At 32.5% G+C, this 23,947-nt stretch overlaps 7 protein-coding genes across 7 annotated transcripts; 2 read left to right on the top strand and 5 right to left on the bottom strand.

The window, feature by feature from the left end:
* Nucleotides 1-848: 848 nt before the first annotated feature.
* Tsp_05233 (snurportin-1) lies at nt 849-1,231 on the bottom strand. The gene is made up of 2 exons (XM_003371538.1): nt 1,129-1,231; nt 849-967 (listed from the first exon to the last, which is right to left on the bottom strand). The coding sequence occupies exons 1-2, from the start codon at nt 1,229-1,231 to the stop codon at nt 849-851; spliced, it is 222 nt and encodes a 73-aa protein (XP_003371586.1).
* A 1,815-nt stretch (nt 1,232-3,046) lies between these two features.
* On the bottom strand, nt 3,047-3,562 carry Tsp_05234 (conserved hypothetical protein). The gene has a single exon (XM_003371537.1). The coding sequence runs from the start codon at nt 3,560-3,562 to the stop codon at nt 3,047-3,049; it is 516 nt and encodes a 171-aa protein (XP_003371585.1).
* Nucleotides 3,563-4,191: 629 nt separating this feature from the next.
* Nucleotides 4,192-8,233, top strand: Tsp_05235 (ubiquinol-cytochrome c reductase, cytochrome c1). The gene is made up of 13 exons (XM_003371536.1): nt 4,192-4,197; nt 4,455-4,499; nt 4,935-5,023; nt 5,379-5,460; nt 5,569-5,584; nt 5,810-5,835; nt 6,502-6,546; nt 6,605-6,753; nt 6,817-6,943; nt 7,022-7,192; nt 7,381-7,531; nt 7,828-7,928; nt 8,114-8,233. Exons 1-13 carry the CDS (start codon nt 4,192-4,194, stop codon nt 8,231-8,233), a joined length of 1,128 nt encoding a protein of 375 aa, XP_003371584.1.
* A 568-nt stretch (nt 8,234-8,801) lies between these two features.
* Nucleotides 8,802-12,426, bottom strand: Tsp_05236 (putative cuticlin-1). The gene is made up of 9 exons (XM_003371535.1): nt 12,384-12,426; nt 12,132-12,328; nt 10,244-10,299; nt 10,128-10,194; nt 9,884-9,941; nt 9,652-9,730; nt 9,425-9,593; nt 9,021-9,333; nt 8,802-8,971 (listed from the first exon to the last, which is right to left on the bottom strand). Exons 1-9 carry the CDS (start codon nt 12,424-12,426, stop codon nt 8,802-8,804), a joined length of 1,152 nt encoding a protein of 383 aa, XP_003371583.1.
* A 276-nt stretch (nt 12,427-12,702) lies between these two features.
* On the bottom strand, nt 12,703-14,140 carry Tsp_05237 (ubiquitin-conjugating enzyme E2 1). Its single transcript, XM_003371534.1, has 4 exons — nt 14,097-14,140; nt 13,843-13,909; nt 12,943-13,035; nt 12,703-12,849 (listed from the first exon to the last, which is right to left on the bottom strand). Exons 1-4 carry the CDS (start codon nt 14,138-14,140, stop codon nt 12,703-12,705), a joined length of 351 nt encoding a protein of 116 aa, XP_003371582.1.
* Nucleotides 14,141-18,923: 4,783 nt separating this feature from the next.
* On the top strand, nt 18,924-20,186 carry Tsp_05238 (putative bZIP transcription factor). The gene is made up of 2 exons (XM_003371533.1): nt 18,924-18,931; nt 18,974-20,186. The coding sequence occupies exons 1-2, from the start codon at nt 18,924-18,926 to the stop codon at nt 20,184-20,186; spliced, it is 1,221 nt and encodes a 406-aa protein (XP_003371581.1).
* A 477-nt stretch (nt 20,187-20,663) lies between these two features.
* Tsp_05239 (putative CCR4-NOT transcription complex subunit 2) lies at nt 20,664-22,318 on the bottom strand. The gene is made up of 6 exons (XM_003371532.1): nt 22,133-22,318; nt 21,754-21,907; nt 21,547-21,700; nt 21,070-21,270; nt 20,814-20,949; nt 20,664-20,732 (listed from the first exon to the last, which is right to left on the bottom strand). The coding sequence occupies exons 1-6, from the start codon at nt 22,316-22,318 to the stop codon at nt 20,664-20,666; spliced, it is 900 nt and encodes a 299-aa protein (XP_003371580.1).
* Nucleotides 22,319-23,947: the final 1,629 nt, after the last annotated feature.

Here is a 23,947-nt window from a genome sequence, read left to right as displayed (position 1 = left end):
TGGATTCTTCCTACGTATGAAAATAGGCAATATGCCAATTTTAGAAGAAATTTATTCCATTTCTATTCATCCATTTAAACTACAAGAGTATCATTGTCGATCCGGATGCGTAGTTCTTGAAATATTTTCAAAATAGCAGAAAGCTTAAATAGTATCAAGAATATCTGTATATAAAGAAAAGAAAATGTACAAAAATCCCAAATATGCTTCATGAAAGGACATTTAGATTAATCATGAAACTACCGAATGTTCAGTCACTTCACGCCACTAGAATACAATTACTTCAAATGTTACTAAAGGAGGGCACGCTATCTGACGTCAATATGATAAATAAGGACTAGCATAGGCTTCTGACTTGGTTTGAAGAAGGGTGTTTGGAATATTTGAAAAACAACCCTCACGTAAAATTATTCCATTTAGCATAACTGAACCCAAAAAATGTAAATGAAATGGAAATCCATATCAAAGATTAAAATATTCTCCACGTGCTTCTTTTACAATACATTAGTCTCAGTACAGAGAATTTTATGTGAAATACATAAACAAATGCTAGTAAACTTGAAGGTTCAATACTTTATTAACATCATACTTATTTTTCTAGCTTTACGCTATTTTTTATTGAAAATATTAAACAGATTCAGTTATATTTTCAGGCAATTGTAACATATCTCGCAACAACGCAACAAACCTAAATGGACGTTTTCCTGTCGCTGATGTCCAGCTATTCATCGTGCTGATAGCAAGCTACTTTAAAGGAATAAAAATAAAATAAATAAATTCTGCTTCATTCTGCATTCCAGAGAAAACGCTAAACAGCGCGGTCATTGCACATCAGCAAGTTGCGTTTACTACAAACGAACAATGAACTCAACTACAACGCGAATAGCATTGCGAAATAAATTTGCATAACGTTCACTTCTACTGATAACGTAGAGCAACGTCAATTGGGTGAAGGCAAGCTTGAGTACTGAAATTCATGAAAAATGAATAAAATTAAATGAAGTAGCAATGTATGAATTATCAAGCATATGAAGATTGAAACGATTTTCAAAGTTTGATCAAAAAATAGAAAGGTGCAAAAACATCAAAAATTGAAAAGGAAGTTAAAATTGTGAAAATTGAGATTACGAAAATGTTTTTCATCCCCATGTAGGAAGCATGAACACCAGTATAGTAAGCACAGTGAAATACTGAACACTATCCAATACTGAATTTTGACAATGATTGTCATTTACTAAAATAATAATATATGGTGTGTACAGCTGAAAGCAAATAGTTCAGTTAGTGAAGCAGTCAAGTTAATTTTAGTCACTTTCCTAAGAACTTCATTGTAGATAACAAGCCCGAAGTTCTCTGAACCACACATCAAGCATTTATTGAATTGCAATGTATGCTAAACTACTGAATAACATTAGTAAAGAAGTAAATAAAGTGTACATCAATAACTACTTTTATATTAAAATAAAACGGTCGAAAAAATGATTTGACTAAAAGTGAGCAAGTTCGACACTTTTACGCTAACATTTCACAGGTCCATGACAGTGCTCATATTACACAGTTGTGAGAAATAAAGCTAGCAAAATCTGATTGCAAAAGATAATCATGCACAAGTGGGTAATTGAATTTCTGATTACCACAGGGATGACTGTGGCTCAGATTTCAATACCCAATAAATGCCCTATATGCTTGCTTCAGACTGCTTGAGAAACAAATATAAATTGTTAATTAATATACGTATACATATATTTATAGAGTTAGGAGATGAATTCCATGACCTCTTCTGCTAGCAAGAATTCACTTTTACTGTAGATGATGCGCGTAAACGATCTAATTAAATTCTGATTAGCAACTATTAGTAATGCTGATTTGAATCGAAGCGATTTCTCACAGAACACAAGCGAAGTGTCGGATAGATTTTTCTGCTAGCAACAATAAGCTAACGAACACGGAACAATCTCCATTGTATACAACAAGCACAAGAGCAAAGCATCTAGATTAGCCAACGCGAAACAGCATTTTGCTCGCCTGCTTCTCGCAGCTGCATTTATAACGCGCCCAGATGTAGTTTTGTTTCTTATTCATTCTGATCTGATATTTCGCTGGTTTAGTCAATTTTAGCTTACGCAACATGAGCATAACGTGGCACGTGATTTTCCACTGAGCCGGCGTTAAATGATTTCCCATACGCAAATTGTGATTTCTCGCTAGTGGATTTTCAAATAGATTCAGTTTTTGAAATAAAATTTCAAAAGATATGTGTTTTGAATGCATAAATGTATAAACTAAAAGAAAAAGAAAATTACCATCATAGTTCATAAAATTAGCATGTTACAAAATACTTTTATATAGAAATCAAAGAGGTATTTCCCCAATTGATGCTGATCATTAAAAGCACGCAGCGACTTAATATTTTGGTAGAATTTCCTTTTAATGGACAATGCTTTGTCAGAAGTGCTTCGTTGCAGTTCATATTCCAGTCATGTGTAACTGTTTCTCAAAAAAATATTTCCAGCATTAGTATAAATCATTGATTCATTGACGTATTGAAAATTAAATGTAAAATCATTGAAAACATCTTCAATGGCATTGAACTGGAATTTGCATATATGTCAGTGAAATAACAAATAAAATAAAGATGGGTACTTAAATTGTGGAATTGCAAAAATTAAATGCTTTGAATTTAAAAATATCCCTCCATAAAATGAAATAAAAATAAATGTTCAAAACCAACACTTTGAGCAATTTAGTTGTGCAATTTATTGTGAGAAAATAATATTAACTAATTGATTAATGCCGAAAGAAAGCACATTGTCTGGAAAATGCCTGAAACATTGATTACCGGACAAAAGTGATTTACTATATTATACAATACATGGTGAAATATATCATTGCAGAAAAGCACGAAAACTAATGACTGTAATTTTGCTTGTACAAATAATGAGTTAAAGAATATTTGAAACATAAAAATAGGAAAAAACTGAAGTTAATGAATGTGATGAAATAATTGACAATAAATGTCTAGTGAGTAGAGGAAAAAACGAAGCAGCTAGAAAAAATTCTTATTTAAGCTATTTTGAAGTCGTTCTGCATAACTGCGGGTAATGGATGGGACATTAGCCATTGTGTCCAACGCGGACTCGCCCTGGGCCCAACTTTGCATCTCAAGATCAACTTTGTTAACAGTTGCAGGAGCTGAGTTTGCTTCAGGCGATAAAGTTTCAGTCACAACTGGTAATGCATCCGATGCAGGAGATTCCATCGATGGTGGAGATACCGGTGGTGGCATGGACACCGTAATATGGCATTGCGTAGCCGCTAACGTTGGAATAGATTGTTGCTGCGTATACACGTATGTTGCGTATGTTGAGGAATAGGTTCGCGAACAATCAGTCTCAGTTTGTAGCATCTCTGGAGGGGGTGGATTTTTGTCTTTGCTTTCATTCTTGTTACCACACCACGAACAAATTAACAGCAAACCAACCGTTCCTGCCAAAGTAATCACCACAGCAAAAATTTGAATTGACAATGGATTGGGCACATTTAAAGTATTAAGTATATCCATTTCTGAAAGAGAATAATAATTTTTTTCTTGTAAAAATGATCACTGGATTATTTACTTACTTGTCGCTTGGAGAAACCAGATCAAACTGATTTTGAGATTTGAATTGCTGCTGATATCAAGCTCAGTAAGTTTAAACAATTTGATATTGTTTAAAGCACTCAGTTGCTGTGCGTTTTAATAAAGTTGTTTATTTTAAAGAACAAAATTTTGAAGTAATTAGATACGTGATATTAAAGTTTTAGATGGTCAGCATGAAGTCTGGCGTTTAAAAATTGCTGAAATCAGGGATGCCTTTGTTTTGCATTATCTGTAAAAGAAATTGTCTGTTTAATGACAAAATTATATTTGCTCATTCTTATTTCTTGCAGAATTATATCAAGTCATTACTGTGGTTTGTTGGAAATGATATTCCTTTGATTCTGTTAAAAGTAAAAATACCTGTTTTACGTACTTATAATTCTATTAGCTGCTGCCGCCAAATTGCAAATGCGCAGTACATTCAGCACTGTATTTGTTAAAATTTTGTTGGATATTATTGCTTATCATAATAATAATAGTATTAGTGATAATATTTTTAATATTCTAAACATTTCTTAAAAACGTAACCTTGACTACTTTCCGTTATTAAAATGGAAGTATTATACGTTTTCTATAATTTATTTGATTATGCGCAATAATTGCGTTTGGAAACTGAAATAGCGTAAAACTTCAAAATGTGAGACAAAAATATTTTTTTATGAAATAAAATTTAAGATTTTCTTCTGTTGATTTTTGAAGTAATTTTTTTATCTAATAATGCTTAGTGAAAAGAAAGAATTTTACATTCTACTAAAAGGTTTAATATCGCTTAAACATAAGCCTGTATTTTTAGTAGTATTATGTGAAATTAGAGGTCCATCTTTCCAACATGCCATTAAATGTTCCCACTTCTCGGTCAGTTAGACGATGCTGTCAGATTTTTATTAATGTTGTTTGCATGTGAGTTGTGAGTTCAAAAATTATCATGAAAGTTAAAGCAAAATGATTACATTTCATATAGCAAATTATTACGCATGACAGTTTGTGAAAATGAACAACTAAATAAATACTGTTTGTTTTTAACAATAATGGGTGGGAGAAACTAACTAAAGTAACTAAAACCTCGAATTAAAGTTGAAGTGCAGCTAATAGTTGCACTTGATATTCATTTGTTTCTTACGGTATTGGAGTTACTAAGCCACCTGTTTAGAAGAATTTGAAATAGTGACTGAAATTTATTATCTTGAAATAGGCATATTTGAAATCCTTTTTATTATTTTTGGAAAAGCAGTATCTAAAGGAGAGCTAGTTACAGGCTATGTATATGCGCCGTGTTTGACTAAAATAATTTTAGTTATTTTCACAATTTGCATGCACTGATGACATTTGTGAAGGATCATTGTATAACGAACCGTATGCGGTGGCGAGCCGTTTTCACTTAATGTCAGTTTAGAATTCTTTCAATTACAACGAAAAGAATGTTCTCTCATTAGTTTACAACACTTAATTATTAATATGTTGAATGTTTGTCATATTGCAGCTCTGTTGTACTGTGTTAATAATTTTTTCATTTTTGATGTTCTTTCTCTTTTTTTTTGAGATTCAGTAAATTGCTCGAACAGTTGATCCTATGACCAATCATATCTGCCTTTTATATTGAAATTATAATATGAATTGTTATCAGTATGTTATTCTCTTTGTCGCATTTACTTACATTTTTCTATGAAAATGCTGAACAGTGTAATTTTTGCTTATACTGCTTAAGTAATGTATTTTACAACTTATTTTGTTTCTTTAGAATGGTTGCGATGATTAATGCCTTCAAAGGTTGCAATAGATTGGATTTGACTTACAAAAGACTGCTTCAAATTTCTCCATCGGTAAGAATTTCCATTCGAGCATTAAGGACTTATTAAATTAGGCATGATCGTTTTTTAGTTTTGTTTTAACTTTAGTTCAATATAATTTTTGGAATTTTTTTATTTAAGAAAACGTTAAGACTAAGTATTTCGAAGGGAAAAACATTCTGCAGTTTTGCCTAGTTTAAAACATTGTCATACTTTCTCTTATGCTTTGTCATTTTTCCCGTAAAATTTTAAAAATATTTTCTTAAACATCTACGTTATTTGATATTGTTCAGTGGACAATTTTGACTAATGCTTCTTAATAAAATTAACATGATTCTTATGAACATGATCAAATTCTTAATAAAATAACATGTAAATAAAGAGTTGCCACGAAGTAAAAATATAATAGTAAAAAAGACTGGCCAAAAACTAATTCAGTTTCATTTTGGTTAAATTTTACACTTAGATTAGAAATTATTAATTTTAATGCTACTTAAATGTAGACCCAATTTCACTGTTCTACTAAGTGTTAGATAGAAGGAATATATTTATTTTAATTGTGCATTGTGTCTGGATTGACGTCTGACAAAGTGACATTTGAAGATTTTCATTTTTCAGATGCTTATTTTTTTAGTTGTTTTTACAGTTTTTACTGAGCTTAGATGGATGATTTTAACTGTCAACATTTTCTGATTTGAAAAAAACGTTATCAATTACTGAGTTGAAAGACTGAATTCTTTTTTCTTGTCAATTACTGATACATTTAATGTAAGATAAAGCTATTTTTATTATCATTTTACTGTCATTAAAGCAAACAGCCTGCTTTAATTTTTTAGCATTGCTTGCTTTCCTCATTTTGTTGTTTTCATTTTTACTTCTATTGTTCGCCTTTGGAATGTACGTTATACCTTTTGTAGATTGTCAAGTTAAATCAGTGATTTTTTCTCATAATTTCTTATATATGATATAATGATCATAAAATTTCCGTAATATCAAATCAGTATGAAATATTGTTTATTATAATGGTATATTTAATTACTTTTTCAAATGTCATTTTTGCTTTTATTGTTAAAGAGGTTGTTTGGTTCATTTGCAGCGGGCCAAAACAAAAGCTCTTTGGTATGAACTTATTATTTGAAAAAAAGTTAATATTTAATGCAGTAAGCATTTAATTTAGCCCACGATAGCGATTGGTATTGCTAGTGTTGTGGGCATTGGCTTGCTTTACACTCTTAATCATGTAGCTGAAGCTAGTTTCCTGCACTTGCATCTACCGCATTTGGACTGGCCACACAGCGGCATTTTAAAGACATACGATGCGGCCTCGTTTGTTTATTTCAGTTTTCAAATTATGCATTAGTGGAATAAATTTGTTTTTTTATTTTGTAGTATACGTCGTGGTTATCAAGTTTACGAGCAAGTATGTGCTGCATGCCATAGTATGAAGCAGATTTCTTACAGACATTTTGTTAATGTTTTTATGACTGAAGAAGAAGCGAAACGTGAAGCTTCTGAAGTGAATATTTTTTTGTTCCTTGTTGTTGTTGTTTTTATATGCATTCAGGAGATTTCAGTGGGTATTTTGAAATTTTAGATTGAAGTTGAAGATGGACCCGGTGACGACGGAAAAATGTACATGCGACCTGGTAAACTTATTGATTATCTGCCACAACCGTATCCAAATGAAGTGGCCGCTCGCCTTGCTAATAACGGCGCTCTGCCTCCGGATCTTTCTCTGATTACATTGGCACGTCATGGAGGCGAGGTAGGAAAAAGAAACTTTTCTTTATAATGTACAAGAAGTGAGAATATTGTAATACAAAAATGAACGAATGTTATTTTTTTCATTCTTCGCCAATTTGATTTTGGTTGTCATTAAGATTTTGAAGCTTTTGTTTTCTAATGTTGGATGATTTTTATATTTAATTTTGTATTGACTTTTTTGATTTTTAGGATTATTTATTCATGCTTTTGACTGGCTACATGGAACCACCAGCCGGTTTTCCCGTTGAATCTTATCAAGCATATAATCCATATTTTCCGAATGGCGCAGCAATTGCTATGACTCAGCAGCTGTTTGACGACATGTTAGAATATGAGGATGGTATGAATGTGTGTTTTCCTTTTGGGGTCCATTTCTCATGTTGGGGTTATATTTATCCAATATAAATTTTGATTGTACTTTCATTACAATCTTTGCATATTTAAGTGGATATTTATTTGTGAAAATTCCATTTAATTTTATTTGGAAATATGTGAGTATTGATTGATATTGTTGAAAAAAATTCATAAATAAGTATGCTGTGAAAATTAACAACTGCATATTAGTGGAATAGTCGAAGATGTTCGTTTATGATCAGCGAATTAATTGTTTGATTGTGATATGCTGTTCAATTTTAGGAACCCCTGCAACACAAAGTCAAATGGCAAAAGACGTAGCGTGCTTTTTGAAATGGGCGTCCGAACCGGAACACGATATCCGCAAGCGTTGGGCATTCAAAGTACGTTCAAAAATATCGTTAAAATATTAGTCAAGTAGATTTGAAATTTTCAACGTGGTTTGTGTCAGCTGTACATTATTCGTTGCTATGTTTATTTATTTATTTATTATTACTATTACTATTCCTGTTCATAATTGTAATGGTCAGTGTGCAACTGTAATGTCATAACAGTTTGTAAATTTTAGCTGTTGGTCATGATCCCGCCAATTGCAGCGATTATTTATTATTGGAAACGACATCAATGGAGTTATATGAAATCGAGAAAATTCGTATTCAGATCACCACGTAAACCGTCTGCCGATTAAGCAACTGAACATATTTTAGGGGATAATTTTAAAAACTGGTACATAGCTCAGTTTTATGTCAAATATACAGAGCATGATTTTGATTTTTTTGTTCGTTTTTTTCATATAGGAAAAACAGTTTCTTCATCATTTCCATTTATAAGAGGATTATATATATATATATATATATATATATATATATGTATATATAATATGTATAATCTTTTATTTTTGCAGCGGCGCGGTGTACAAGGTGATATGTAATTGTAAAGTTTACATTAGGTTCGTTTGTTTGCATTTCTGTCTGTTGCTTGAGGAAATTATGAATAAAAAATTTGATTTATGCAAATTGGAATGAATGTTTTTCATTGGCCGCAATGTTGAATTATAAATTGATCAAATATGGAACTGCATTATTTATTTGAATAATATCGAATAATAATGAGGTAATTAGGTAGGGGAGAGAAAAAAGGTGCTGGTTGGATGGTGTATTGCATCCCGGCAGTGGTGCGAATTTTCGACGCAGATGCTTTTCTTCTACTGACCTGTGAAATGTTGTCGACTGCCGGATGGTTGTTGTTGTTGTTGGTTATTTGTTGGTTTTCAGCAGTTTTCTTTGCCGGCACAGAAGAGCGAATGATACGAAAAGAACCGTGCAAAGCAGCACAATACCCAGAAGAAAAACCCCATATGCAGTTTTTGTGAAACAAACGTCCGCATATTTGCCTTTTGCTGCAATCGGTTGTCTGTGATCATCGTCTGAAAATGAAATTTTGCGTGCGTTTTGTGCTGGAGTTGAAATGTTTACCTTCGACGAAATAGGGAAAATTGTCATTTTCAGTCTTCTCATCTCCAGCTACAGTATCCTCCAAATCGACAACTGTCAACGATGGAGTGTAAAGGTCAATTTCTTGGGAATAGTATTTCGACTGATCATTTTTGATTTTTTCACCGTCACCGTCATTATTATTCTTATCATTCATTTCAGGGTGGATATTTCGTCTTTGTTTGTATTTTTGTTTTTGCTGTCGAAATATAAAGCCGTACGGGTTGGTCTCCATGGAACCGGTGCCATCGAATCTGCCAGCCGAGCTAGCCGAGCTTCCTCCGCATCTGGGTGGCTGAAAGAGAGACGAACAAATATATATATATATATATATACCAGTGGCAGTGGAAGAGGTTTCGTTGTCGGTGCATGGGAATGTGGATTACGGTCAGATTTTCGCAGAACTGATCGCCTCGGTTGCACAGTTGAATGGTGCAGTGGAAAAAGACGTGCGGCTTGTCGGCAAATTTGAACACGTACGCGTCGACCCATGCTTTGGCGTTGCCGATTGGTTCGTAGGTCAGATCGCCAATTATTACCGTTTCAACAGCACAACTGAAATATTTTTTTCTTGCTAATTTTTTAATGCTTTATTTCTTTTATGATTCATTACCCCTGTTCGTTGATAATTTTCACTTGATTCCCTTGTCCATCGTCTACGTAGCAATTTTTCACCAGTATTCTATGTGAATCTGTTAATGAAATGATGCAGTGATTGTTGTTGTTGTTTATTTTAAATTTAATTTAAAAAAATATATACCGCTATCGCAAGACCAAACGTGATGCACTGGTTCGCCAACTTGAGCAAAACGAATTATTGGTCCATCGGCACCTCCTCTTCTCACTTCGTACAGGCAAGTCGGCATGCGCGCAGTGTCCAACAGTTGACCAGTGGTAAGCATGCTGAAATGTTTTTTTCACAAATGCAGCACATTAGCCCTGGATGGCAAATTGTGGAATAAATTTATCCATTTCAATGCATACCTGACATCCAGCTGCGACGTTACCTATAATACAAATATCGTCGATAACAGATGCTGTGAATAGGCTTTTTTAATTTTGCTTGAAAAATTACAATTAATAACGTACCGTTTTTTCAGTTTCCATGTAAAAGCATTGAATCATATAAGCACGGTCGACTTTCGTGATGAATGTTCTAAAAGATTATTGTTTGCAAAGTTTCACTTGAAAATATTCATATTCACCTGTGGAAACTGATCACCACAACGATAGACTGCATCATGCCTGGTTGTGGATCGATCTGAAAATTGGCGAATCTAATATGTAATAAATTGTTGTTTCAAATCACATGATTTATAATCCGCATGCATAATTGCAATTTGTTCCATTCAACGGGGAAAACAAAAAGCAACATTTCTTATGCATGAACTGTTTTTTTACACCAGCTTTATGTGCTGTAGATTTTTAAAATCTTTTAATAAAATACCGATAAAAATGTTTTTTATATATTTTATTGCATTGTTGTGACAAAAATTGTGCTTCTATATATATATATATATATATTAAAATGAAATTTCCCAATGCAGACATTTTTCAATATGAGTAAACAATGTTTGTTTGTCATTGAATCTGATCAGTGCAATTATTTGCCGTTGAAAGAGGAGAAATTAAAATGCAAGCAATAATAAAATTGCAAACAAACAATAAGAAGTTATAATATGCTTGCTGTTCAACCAGCTTTTAGAAGGGAATTTCTTTTGATAAACTCGCAGCGGGTTATTGGGTCAGAAACTTTTGAAAAGCTAATCAATCAAACATAACCTCACTGAAAGTAATGTCAAGAGCAGGCCAACATGAGTGAGTGATCGTTTTGAAGAAAAAAAAGACCTGCGATGCCTCTTCTAATTGATCTCATGATTAAGCATTGTTGAATTATTTTGCTAGCTAAAATGGAAATCACTTTGAATACTGAATGAAAAAAAAACATCTAATCACAAGATCATTATTTATTATTGCAATTAAAATGACGTTTATTTACTTATTTCTTATCTATTAGTAAAGTGATAATTTTGAATTCTGATAACCAAAGAGACATAATTGTATGAACGGTTTGATGCGCATTTCAATGACATAGCAATGCTCAGAATCAAATGAAGGAAAAAGGCAAAAGACAATGACAATGAAAATGCCAAACAACTTCAAGTTTTCTGAAAATTATGCAAATTTTTATAAAATAGCATTTCATTTAAATTTATTTTTATTCCAAAAGGATAAAAATGTAAAACTGAAAACACCAAAAATTTTCGCATATACTACAAGTGCATGGTTTTCTTAATGCCAAAGTTACAGAATAGAATTATTCAAAAAATACTTATTGTACTTTTGAAGATTAATCAAAAATATACACACTGAGCATATTGTAAATTACTATTCATAATTGTGCTCGACAAGTTTACTAATATTAATCGAATTTGTCTAAAAATGCTGCATAAAACAAGCAACGTAAACTGAATTCAATGATGTTCCGTTTATTTGTTCAAGATAAATAATTATTTACATATTTCAAACAGCTGAATAGTCGGTGATTATAAATTCCTTGCTGTTTCATTGCAATAACTGAGTTTTATCATATATAAATGTAATTTCCAAACAGACGTAATCCCACGAACAGGAACAGCCAATCGATCAGCAATTGTATTTTACATAATCAAGTAATATAATTAAATTTCACAAATGAAACTTAAATTTAGTCAAATAAAGTCGTCTTTATTAAATTTATTATAATAATCTTAACAATTTTCAGATTAATTTTCTTATTTATTTACATTTCACAACGTAAGTTTTTGTGTTTTGCAAAAATGTACAATATTGTACTTCATTTTGCAGCATAAGAACATTTTTAATCAAAATTGAATAATTCTGTAGTATATATTAAAGCTCACGAGTTACATAAAGACGTTGTTTAAACTTTTAAAGTAATTCACATTTTTAGTTATTTACTTTGATGATATTTATATAAAAGTATAAATATGGTATAAAGGAGTTGAATTGCTAATATAAATATTTATGAAGTCAAAATGCAAAAGTGATGCTACGCTATTTCTATTTTCTGTTCCAGTTGCAGCCACTTACCATTCGAGATCGGTGCATGTTGCACGCCCCGAATCCAAATGACATTGTCGGTTGAGTGGTACTGGATGCTTCGTTGTCAAACGATTGCATGCATTCCACTTTATCAGACATACCTTTGACAAATAGTCTTCCGTGGAATGGATTTTTCGTGACAAAATTGACAGTAATAGTATCTTCAGTACACTGTATGCCGCAGTCTGAAAATCAAAAGATGAAGCAATTTCAAGAAAGATGTTGCAAAAAATTTTTTACTTATCACTTCGTTGTCAATGGTTGCCCATTTGGCATTGCACATCTGGAAAGTATTTCATAAAACAAATAATATATTCAAATGGAAATATTATATTCATACTTTGAGGATTTGATTAATTAATAGAAAGTGGACAAAAATTGAATTAAACATGCTGAAATCTTCTGTCTGATCTGTCAAGTATAGAAGGAAAAAGCAAATCAGAGATTAGTTGAAAAATATTTTGACACCCAAAGCAACTCGCATCACAGTTCCACGGTTCGACGACTGAGCATCACCTCGGCTATGGCGCGCATTAAAGTGGCTGTGATCAGACAACGATTAGCTATTGAGAAAGGGGGCACGGACAAAAGCAACTGTCCTTAAACGGGTCACGCAAAAGCAGTCCCAAACTTCTCCCAACTGACGACCCTTCCATTCAAATATTGCATTTTTAACCTGTAGAAATGATTCATCTGGGTTACGCAGCTGAACTTAATGAGGCAAATTTTTTCCCCTTCCCCAATCCTCCTTTTGCTTCTTTCACCTTTTCTTATTTTTTTTCATTCATTCAAAAAATACCCTGTACCTCAGTGGCCTGACCAGCAGCAGTTCACTGCTGTCACCCAGTTTGCTAGCCGGATGCAACTGGGTGAAAAGGGCAGACGAGAGTCTCTAAATGCCGGACCTTTTTTATTCAAAGCGATCTGTTAGCCATGCTGAAAATGTAGTCTAAGCTGAAACAATTATCTCTCAACTAATTAGACCCTGATGATAACAATTCAACTCCAATGCCAATATGGAGTTGAACGTAGACATTTTGAAATGCAAATTCGAATGGAATGCCTTTTAGCATATTGAAGTTGTGAAAACTATCCTGTAGCTAGTCAAAGGAGACGAAATGCTCTTTAACTTTTCCATTTTTCGTTTACAACATATCCTTTATGCTACAAATGTATTTAAGCAAATGATGTTGACATTGATAATTTCAAACAAAACTGCAATTGTTTTCCATGTTTCAAGCTTCACAAGTTTACTGTATGTGACTATTCGAATTGGTACTTAAATTAAATATGAAATTATTCGAAGCAAATGTTACCAAGTAATCATATAAAATATCATTTCAAGATGCATTGCACTAATTTAATCGTTCATGAAATTAAACATTTTTTAAATAACAATTTGAATGCTGATTGAAATGTATTCTACACAATCGCATTCCAATGCGTTACTTATTGATAAATATAATTGAAAATTTTTCAATATTCATTTTAAAACATGCAATTCATTTTGTCATTAAGCTAAAACTGTGCAAATTAATTGCGAAACAGTTGTTAATTAAAATTTGGTCAAAAGCATCATTCATTTTTATCATGAATCCATGTCTAGACGTTATGCAAATTGTTTAAACTGCATTTTCAAACTTGGTTTATAAATTTTATGCAAAATGCAAATGAACTGACTAAATGAATTAAAAGAAACAAGTGTTGATGCTTCAAACAATTTCGACGGGTTCGATTTATCTGGAATTGTGCGCGCCAATTCATATCTAGACTTTATGCAAATTAATTTTCTTCTGCCTTTCAATTCAAAGCTGTCTAAGTTGCATTTTCGAATTGCAGAGGACTTGCTTTTATATTAATTTTCGTGAATGGTATGCAAATTTATTAAAACTGCTCAGCTAATTCAAACTGACAAGCGCCGTTGCTCAAATCGTGCTTTATTCTTTTAGATACGAACGCCAAGTTGCATTATTTAATATTACCACATCATGTGCCATTTATTTTTTTAAACTTACGATAGAATTATATAATATTCAATATTTATTACTCATAAATAAACAAGTAATGTTTAAATTCAAATTGCGTATGCTTCTTAAAAAGCAACGCAGAAAATAAAAGTAGTTTGATTTAACAGAAACGTATAATACTTTATTATTATTTATCAGTACCATAATTGAACTATATTGCAATATAAGCATAACTAAATATAAAATATATTTCAAAAAACAATTTAATAAAAGTAAAATATTTTCATATTAAATGTTCCATGCAAATATATAAATAGTATTATTTTACACATCTCATTTTAATCTTTTTTTTTCAATATTCAATAAAATTAACAATGCTACATTAATAAAAAGCATAATGCATAATTTGTTCACAGTTAAAGTAGTAATTCTTTTGCTACTGCAGGCATACATGAATAGCTGAAGCTTCATTTAAAAAAAAGGTTTGAAGCGAAGAACTTTAATTAAAAATTTGCATTTAAATATTAAAAAATGATCCAAATTTGAATAATTCGTTTACTAATTTGTTTTGCACTACAAAAAATTGTTTGTAAATAATATAAACAAGTGTTAAGCTTTTGCATTGATTGTGTCATGCTGTTAAATGAGGATAATTTTTTTTGTATACTGTGCTCCAGAATTGAAAGTAATGGTTCGGTCAGTTTCAGGAACGTGTTGCATTGCATATTTTATCATGTTTTCAAAAGAGTAATTAGTAAAAATTGCGCTGCATTACAACAATAGCTTCTTAATTGTGCGACTTCATTTCAAAGAAAACGAACGTTTTTTTCCTGTTGAACAGCTGCTGATATTAACGATAAGTTGTAAAATGAAAGCAGCGTAGAAAATTGAAGCATTGCATAGTCGATTGCTTCAACTTCACCGCTTCAGCAAATTGCGCAAAGTTTGCATGCTTCCTTCCAAAGTGACATATATTGAAGAATTGATGAAAGAAAAAAAAATTATTTTTTAATTGCAACATCAAATATTTCCTGTTAACATTTTCACTCAAATTAGCGTCAATATTTATGTCAGAACGTTTAAAAGAAATCGATTGTTCCTGAAAAAAGATGTCGAAAGATAAAGGATTTTAATTAAGGCACAATAATCTTTTCATGCATATAAATTTGCAAATGCGGAACAAGTTTGCCGTTGAAAAAGAAAATGGAACGGAGCCGCTCGCTTCTCCTTGGACAAAGCTGATCACTTTTTCTTCCATTGTGCAGTTAATTCGAGTACAATTATTCGGAAATTTTTCATTAAATTATACGTAATAATCGTTCCGGACTGTACTATATTCTCTTATGAACGACCTTATTAGCTCTGATCAGGTCTGTTGAAACCTTGAACATTTTGTCCACCAAAGCATGTTTCTTCAATTTGTCAACTGAACAAAGCAAAATAATAAAATTACATCCATTTTCTTTTACAACTTTTGTTTTCATACTAATCTAATGCTACTGCATTTGCACTTTATTGTCCATCATGAAGCATCTTCAATAGATCGTAACTTTCTTCAAAAAAACTTATCCTTTAATTCGACATATTTTATTGTTTTTCTTCTATATCTTTTTATAATACTTGTTTTTGTTTTCAAAATTGTAAAATTTTTGAAATTACAATTCATTAATAAATGCTTCAACAATTTCAAAAAACCAACAAATTGTTATTAAACGTAAAAAATGAGAAATGCTAATACAAAAGAAAAGTATGCCATTTCAGAAAAATCTCCATCACTTTTAATAATATCAAGCAGGTGAATGTTTAACAGATTCATTAAGTGTAATTTATCAAAATTACAAAGCCACTTCGATCTGCTGATAAAGCTATCAATAGTAAACAAACATTTCCCGTGAATGCTTAAAATTGATATGCTTATTCTGGAATCATTCGAAGAATCAACTGAGCACTGCATTTTTAAGATAAACAAAAGCTTCTGTTTGAAATTAAATGATCTTTTAACAGCTAAGAAATGCTGAAGTAATAATTTGTATTGAAAGTTTAATTTTTACTAGAATAAGTAGGATTATTTGATAAACAAAATACGGCAATGTTCAATTGAACACTACATTAAGCAAAAGTTTTTGAAAGTTTTTTTGAATTTCAAAAAAATAATTTTTTAATGACTGACATGTCTGTGTATCGGATACTTTTATATTTCAATAATAATGAAAGCATGGAAGGCGTAATTGCACACAATTTTCAACAACCGATGAAATGAAAGCAATAGTGTAAAGCTAGCTATCTTTTTCACTTTTCTCAGCATTTAATTGCCAACATTAAAACGAGATTTTCACGTTAGCATGTGTGTGTGTGTGTGTGTATGCTTAAAGCAACTTCAATAACAAAAACCTTCAGGGTCGCCGCCAAAGTCGAAACGTCAACATACGGGTAAACAACGATAGCAATCAGCTGCCTCTGCGGTCAGTAGGCGACCCGGAGCTTTGGAAATGATGCAGCAGTGATGGAAATGAAGCTCTGGCAGCCGCGTATTTTCGCAGCAGACGTTCATGCTTGCTCTGTCTGGTCAACAAACGTTTTCCAGACTCATCGATCCAAAAGTGTCTGGATAGGCTCAATTGATGACCAGACGCAGATCAAAGCCGTCAGCCACGTTGCCAGCGACCAGTGAACAATTAAATGCATCAACCAATTTGAATAGGTTTTCTGTTTGCCGAGCCGTGGTTGCGTAGCCGTTGACCATTGAGCCTGCACTAAATCCAATCGATTGACCACCGACTGCCCCCAGCAATCGCAACACAGATCCATCATCCTAGGCGGAGCTAGTGAGTTGCTGCTCTCCTGGAGACCGCTGCGCTGCTTGGTTAACTAACTAACCAAGCTGAAATCTCTTTTTGTTGTTCATTCAAAACAAGAACAAATTTCATCTCATCCACTAAAACTGAGGTATGTACTTTTGGTTTAATTTTTTTTTTCTTTCATTCTAAACCAATTTCAACAATTTGAAGAATATTATTGATCAGGTAGATCATTTTGAAAGTATAAATCATATTCATATAAAATAGGACAAAGTAAAACAATAAAGAATACAAAATGTCCATATGGCCAGGCAATTTATTTTCTCACAGTTTTATAAATTTGTATTTCAAAAGAAAACATGTTGCACCAATCTAGGCCGTCACTGTTTATTTGAAGATGATGGTAGGTAGAACTATTCGATCTTGTCTTTATTGGAGATTTTCATTCACAACTTATTCGGCAAAATGACAATTAATTCGATTAAAAATTGACAAATATTAAAAATAAATTCATTCATTGCAATAAATTCAACGATAACTTTCCAAGCAGCGCGCTACTTTTGGATTATAAAATGATTCGAAAATGCCATATTCTTTATTGGATATTCTTCACTTTTGAACATTTTCAAGTTAGTTATTATAATTTTATTCATTAAAATTTAATAAAACGTTTTTAAAATAACAACAACAACAACAACAATATTATTATTCAGTTTATAATTTATGTTTATTATTAAGTCTTAAAAATAGAAAGAACTTTTGACAATATTGAAGTTTTTACAGTATAATTGCTCTACAAAGGAATGTACAGGTAAAATTTTAATAAAAACTTTCATGCTTTTAATTTATCACATTCATCTTGCTTTGAGCAATTATTCCCATTGTATAAAGAAAAATTTATAAATAAAACAATATGATAATTCAAAAAGAGAAACTTTACTTGAAAATTTTATTATTAAAACACATAGAAGTATTAAAATGAGATCATTGATATGAAATATTATTATCATCAGATTGTGTGTACGTCAGTTGCATAACTATTTTGGAATATTTCACATTGCACAATTAGTGCATCGTAAGCAAACAATACAAAAAACGGCGGAAATGAAAAATACTCATTTCATGTGAAAAAAGCTGTTCGATTTAATAATAATATATTACAGGTAAAGTTTGGAAATTAGACTGAAAAATAACAACCGACAATTTGTTATTGTTGTATTCATTTATTTATAGAAATATTGCACTGCATAAATAATAATCAACTTTTATGTTGTTAAACTTTCTGCTCAAGGCTACCATTGGGTTGATATAATCTACGGTCGTTTGTGATTCGAAAACTTTTGGCATGAGACCAAAAAGTAATGGGAGTGTCATTTAGTGTTGTGAATTTGAATTCTTTTTTATTTTTTTTAAATAATTTGAATATAAAATTGTTGTTTCAAAAACTGATAATACTTTGAAAAGAGAGAAAAAGCTGAATGAAGTTGTAATATTGTCAAATGTTTTGCTTTTCTCAAATCACAAATCAAACATCTGCTGCTGCTATTTTTATCTTTTCAATTCGATTATTGATTGGTTTAGTAGTAGTGGTGATAGACGAATGACAAAAATATGATCAATTGAAAAGAATAAAAAAGAAAAAAAAATTATTGCATTGAATTGAAAAAAAAAAACAAATAAATCTTCAAGAGAAAGATGTGAAAAATAACTGATAAATTTTAATAAATGATTTGTGAACAGTTTGAATATTTGCCGCACTAGGAACGACCTGCATTTTCATTATCGCCTGCAGCTTTCCAAAATTCGGCCACTGCAACAGGTCCAGCTCTTGTTGTTTCGCTTCATTTCCTTAGCCGGGCATTTTCATTTGGAATCACCGCGTTTCACAGTTGGAGAGGAAATGCATGCTCTAGCCGGATCTCAATTTTCCTGTTCCAAGTGTGGAAAATTCTAAATCTTTCCTTTTTCTCCCATTGCCCCGTTCGACTTTGACCGTTTTACTTACCATTGTCGAAATGGTTATGTTTTTCGACTTTAATTCTTAAATTGTTCATATTTTGTTTAGAAATGAAAAACCTGCGAAGCCAGTAAGCCGCAAAATGACAGATTTCCCAGACAACAAGGAGAGATCAAAGACGTGCATGATCAATTCGGACGACCAGACGCACGAGGAGAAGCTTTATGATGATCGTTATTGGGAGAAAAGGCGTCGAAATAACGAAGCGGCTCGTCGTTCCCGTGAACGTCGTCGTCTGAATGATTTGGCAACCGAATCTCGTCTGACAGCTCTGAGTAAAGAAAACGAGATGTTGAAAAGTGAACTGGAAGCTATACGCAAGCTGATTCCCAACTCGGCTCTGAATTGCGCCATATCTCCACCGGTCCATACACCGTTGGCGAGGGTGGGGCCGTTTACACTGGATGCCGGTGCTTTGACGCAGACCCCGTCGTTGACACCGTACGGTTGGAATTGGCTACCTGGAACACCGGCTGCTGCTCCATTCAATTTATCCAATCCCGCCACTACTGCCGCTGCTGCACTAGTGATGGGAGCGTCGTTTTTGGACGGCAAACAATGTCTTCGATACAAGCTGCTCGAAAAGCAACAAAAGCAACAACAACAACAACAACAACAACAAGATGCAGTGAAAAAGTCGACCTGCTCAGTGGACGTTGGACATGTTTCAAAAAATCCACCCGCCCCACCAAAGCCAACCGAAACGGCCGACAGTACTACCGAAGATCCAGGTCCAAAACCGTCGGTCGAACGCCAACGACGATCCACCGAAGCGAGCACCGGTTGTTCGTCGTCCGTCGATTCGCTTTCTCCAACATCACTGGACCCGGTGACCGGGGCGTCGCCATTTTCCCAATCGTCCACCGACGACGGTACTGAACGCTATTTGGAACGACGCCGACGGAACAACGAAGCCGCGAAACGATGCAGAGCAAATCGACGCGCCCTTTTCGAAGCCCGCTACCGCCGAGTTAAGGAATTGGAACGGGAAAACAGTCGCATAAGGGAAGAAGCCAGACAGCTTGGTCGTGAGCTGGCCGAACTCCGAGAACGTCTGGGACAGCGTCAACGACTGGAATCCGGGAAAAAGCCGGACGAATGCAATTCCGACGAACACGACGAAGGGGTTTCCGTGGGAAAATCGTCAAGTGATACGGATTCCCTGCTCGACCAGTACCTCATCAACAACAAACCATTGGATTATTCCACGTGCAAAACCCCCACGCAGAAGCGCCTACTCAAATCCACTGTCGCTCGCTGAGTGGACTCGACTTGTCCCTGAATTTGGAAAATAAAATATTCGACAACACCCGCTTCGTGCTCTTTTGACATCTTTCCATGAATATTTTCCCCTTACCTCATAAATTGATGATGATGATCATGCACAATTGCAATAACTTTATCTATTATTATCCATGTCGCTTGTGTCGATTCATTTCTTTTGGTCGCCAGACAACAGAATTCAATATTTATTGCTGCTCACTTTTGAATATAGTTGAAAATTATTTCGCACGAACATACAAATTCTGTCAACTAAATAAAACACATGCAATAAATATCCAGTAAAACAACACAGCCAATAAAGCTTTCTTGGATCGGCGTTAAGCAGCACTATCGGTGGCAGTAATTCATTGCCAACTTCAGATAAAATAAACAGAAGCAGTAAACTTTGGAATTTTATAATTTGCGTTTAGTAGATATAATGAGAATGAACAAAGAAAAATATATAGGCTTTTTTTCACTGATAATCCATGACCAGTGTTTGCAATTGCGTTTCTTCGTTCAGGTGAATTAATTCCATACGTTTCTGAATCTATGCGTCATAAATGAAAGTGCAAAATTGCATTAATAATAATAATAATAATAATAAAACTTTTCATTCGATTACTTTTCTCCATTCCAACGGCTCAAAAATTAAACAAGTTCCCTGCTCTATTCGTTGTGAATCACGGACAGAAAACACTGTAGATTCTGGAAACAACCATCTCTGCATATACAAGTGATATCGCCAATTTCGTCGGAATCTACAATTGTAAGAATACGATTAAACTTTGAATACGTTTTGCAAAATATCAGGCCTTATTTATAATAATTTAAGCAATAAAAAACAGGAAAAACCCTATGTAAACAATTCATAAACTTACAACTCTGCCGCTGCTGACATTTGAAGGGTGTCGCCAAGAAAAGTATAAAACATATAAAATAACAAATCTTCGTTGTATCTGCTCATATTTAACGAAGGCAATCGGCTATTGACTTGTGATGAGATCAAATATTCCTGTGGAATTTGTATGTCCCCACCACGCAATGGTAAAGGAGCAATTGGCAGCGAACGTAATTTGCCACTAAAATAATAAGTAATTTTTAATACTATTCCATTTCGAGGGAAATATAATCAAATTATTAAATCGTCAAATAATTCATCACACATTTAGGCATTAATGATAGAATATAAAAAGTGCAATGCTATTTTTCAAAAATACTGCACTGAAAAAAATATTATTAATAAACATAAAAAATTAGTGTTGAAATGTGCAAATCTAATTGCGCAACGCGTTTCAAATAATTGTTCAACAACCATACAACATAATTATTGATTTAAGAAATTTTCATACACCTACTTTATATAAACGAGATTACTGTCGAGCTTTGTAACATCATATCCTACAAATAGCGATTGCAAAAAAGGGTCAGCTTTGCGAAGAGACTTTAATAAAGTTGCCAGAGTCTTCATGTCAAATTGGCCGCAATTTGTACGTGAATTATCAGCCGAAACTGAAAACAAAATCATTTTCATAAGCGAATTCTTTTGTTTCTTTTTTACATACCGTCTGAATCAGTTCGTCCTGTTGACGGACATTCATGATCATTATTAATTTTCTTTACAAATGTTTGATCTCCTTGAAAATTGCCTTCAGATGAGGTTCCCGCTGGCTGTTCTTCCATTTGTGAAGAATTCAATTGATGACAATCTTTCTCTTCCTTAAATAAGATACCATATTTTTAAATAAAAAAGATGCATAAATATGAACAATTATAATAAGAAAATTGCATAAATCAAATTCTTAAAATAAAAAGAATAATAAAAATCTACTCGTTGGTATTTACTAAAAATTTTAAACTATATTATAAATGTTAGTGGCATAACATAAATGCAACGCTTGTTTTTAATTTACAAAACATTGCGCACTAATAATTGACTGTTACTTTATTAAGATTGCTATCGATTACTGATGGAAGTGTAGGAATATCTTCATAAATTCGGAAATCGATCTGATTAATGGCTAACGATTCATCCATTTCCTTTTCCACATCTGATTCTGTATTGCTGTTTCGGTAGTCAGAGGGTGCTTCAGAAGACGTTTCAGAGTTTTCCAACGGAGGTGAATTCATTTTTAATACACTACTTTGTTAAAGAATAACTGTTTGCAATACTCCAAAATCTTGAATCTGCTTCTCTAGTGCTTGGAAACCACAATTTGCATTTCTTAATAAACGTTTCGCAAATGAATTTCTAAAACAAAATAAAATGAAACGATTGTTTCAATTTAATAAAAGACTAAATTTAACGTCAACCAAAAGTAACGTTTAAAGGAAAATGGCAATATAAAAATGGAGTTTTAAAACAACATCATGCTATTTACCATATTTAACAAGTAAACTGCAAATATATAATTGCAATAATAATAATAAAACATGCAAATAATTAAAAATCATTTCACACTGAGTGAAAATTTTACATGACCTTTAGCAAAAGGCCATGAAACCTTTAATTAAACCTAAAATAGAAAACATCGTTTTTGTCAAAAAAATAAACACAAAAGTAATATTGAAAATTTGGTAAGAATTCAAAATCTTGATAGATTGCGCACAGTGATCTTTCGGTGCATTGAAAAATTCATCACTAATAGGTAAACAAGCTTAACTACGCTCTTTTTGTAGAATAATGACAATCAGGTTAAATTTCTGTCCCGGCATTTGTTTGTCTTTTTCTGTTGCAATTTTTATAAACGTACGTTAGTATAATTTTAAGATTTATATATTAAATATAAATTAAAACAATTTAAAACAAAAATTTTCAATGATTTAATGCCTAATTCAAGCGGTATGAAATTTGAACAAAGAAAGCATTTAAAATTAAGGCAACATTACAGTACAAGTATGGACAATGATATGTGCATGAATGCGTCCTATTTTAGAAATTTCATTTTTTTTACTGGAAAATGTTAATTTCAATGAATAATATTATGATAACTGCAGTTGCTCTAGTGTCGTTTTTGTGTGAGTTTCTTCAGTCAGGGATTTGTCAACCTTGTTGTTCATATTAATTTAATCAGATTTGTAAAGTAAAAAAATAACTTTACAAAAAATGAAATGCAATTTTATAAAATACAAATAGATGTTGATATTTTTTTACTTTTTCGGCATCTTGATTGTTTTTTAGTGTGTACTGTAAATTTTATTGATCTTGTTGGATAGCATTTATTTAAAAAAAATTTTTAATTTATTTCTTGAAATATATTTCAGATATGTAAAATTGTAAATAATGTCTCCGTTCGTGAAGGTTACGTCTAATGAGGGGAAACAATTGAAGTCTTTATTAAAGTGATCAAAATGTCACAAACAGTGAAAACAATGTTTGAAGATTGTGATTATTGATATTGATATATTAAAATTTTATTTTAAATAAATTTAACATTATGACGAAAATCGACACGATCTAGAACCAATTCCGTTCCTGTTTGTTGATTCGGAAACTTTGAGAAAAGTAATTATTGTCGCGTGTCATCCGAGCGCTGATATTTTCTTTGAATAGATTATTGCCTATTGTGAGTATCACAAAAACGACGCATATCCGAATTTTCAGACAAAATGTTCCATCAGTGATTGGGATATTGAGTTTTCAGCCAGTGAGCCATGCATGTTGATCATGTAAAATGATTATGAATATTGTTTGTATTTATTTGAAAATTTCTAGGCTGCAGATTACTTAGCGATCAAATATTTACATGAAACTGCTCG

This window comes from Trichinella spiralis, assembly GCF_000181795.1.
Source record: "Trichinella spiralis strain ISS 195 chromosome Unknown Scfld9, whole genome shotgun sequence".
Taxonomy (NCBI): domain Eukaryota; kingdom Metazoa; phylum Nematoda; class Enoplea; order Trichinellida; family Trichinellidae; genus Trichinella; species Trichinella spiralis.
This window is presented reverse-complemented; position numbering and strand designations above follow the sequence as displayed.

What these genes read in the sequence shown, in the direction of transcription:
- Tsp_05233 (XM_003371538.1), bottom strand. Translation starts at nt 1,231, where the DNA reads ATGACAATCATTGTCAAAATTCAGTATTGGATAGTGTTCAGTATTTCA. An exon ending in TGGGGATGAAAAACATTTTC is followed by an intron (nt 968 to 1,128) that starts GTAATCTCAATT and finishes CATGAATTTCAG; the next exon opens with TACTCAAGCTTGCCTTCACC.
- Tsp_05234 (XM_003371537.1), bottom strand. Translation starts at nt 3,562, where the DNA reads ATGGATATACTTAATACTTTAAATGTGCCCAATCCATTGTCAATTCAA.
- Tsp_05235 (XM_003371536.1), top strand. An exon ending in GCCAAAACAAAAGCTCTTTG is followed by an intron (nt 6,547 to 6,604) that starts GTATGAACTTAT and finishes CATTTAATTTAG; the next exon opens with CCCACGATAGCGATTGGTAT. An exon ending in CGAAACGTGAAGCTTCTGAA is followed by an intron (nt 6,944 to 7,021) that starts GTGAATATTTTT and finishes TTGAAATTTTAG; the next exon opens with ATTGAAGTTGAAGATGGACC.
- Tsp_05236 (XM_003371535.1), bottom strand. Translation starts at nt 12,426, where the DNA reads ATGTGCAATGCCAAATGGGCAACCATTGACAACGAAGTGATAA. An exon ending in TGCCGACTTGCCTGTACGAA is followed by an intron (nt 9,731 to 9,883) that starts GTGAGAAGAGGA and finishes TTTCATTAACAG; the next exon opens with ATTCACATAGAATACTGGTG. An exon ending in AGTTCTGCGAAAATCTGACC is followed by an intron (nt 9,334 to 9,424) that starts GTAATCCACATT and finishes TCTCTCTTTCAG; the next exon opens with CCACCCAGATGCGGAGGAAG.
- Tsp_05237 (XM_003371534.1), bottom strand. Translation starts at nt 14,140, where the DNA reads ATGGCACATGATGTGGTAATATTAAATAATGCAACTTGGCGTTC. An exon ending in TGTTTGAAGCATCAACACTT is followed by an intron (nt 13,036 to 13,842) that starts GTTTCTTTTAAT and finishes TCCGGCATTTAG; the next exon opens with AGACTCTCGTCTGCCCTTTT. An exon ending in TCAGGCCACTGAGGTACAGG is followed by an intron (nt 12,850 to 12,942) that starts GTATTTTTTGAA and finishes CATTAAGTTCAG; the next exon opens with CTGCGTAACCCAGATGAATC.
- Tsp_05239 (XM_003371532.1), bottom strand. Translation starts at nt 22,318, where the DNA reads ATGAATTCACCTCCGTTGGAAAACTCTGAAACGTCTTCTGAAGCACCC. An exon ending in TCGATAGCAATCTTAATAAA is followed by an intron (nt 21,908 to 22,132) that starts GTAACAGTCAAT and finishes ATCTTATTTAAG; the next exon opens with GAAGAGAAAGATTGTCATCA. An exon ending in ATGTCAGCAGCGGCAGAGTT is followed by an intron (nt 20,950 to 21,069) that starts GTAAGTTTATGA and finishes TTACAATTGTAG; the next exon opens with ATTCCGACGAAATTGGCGAT.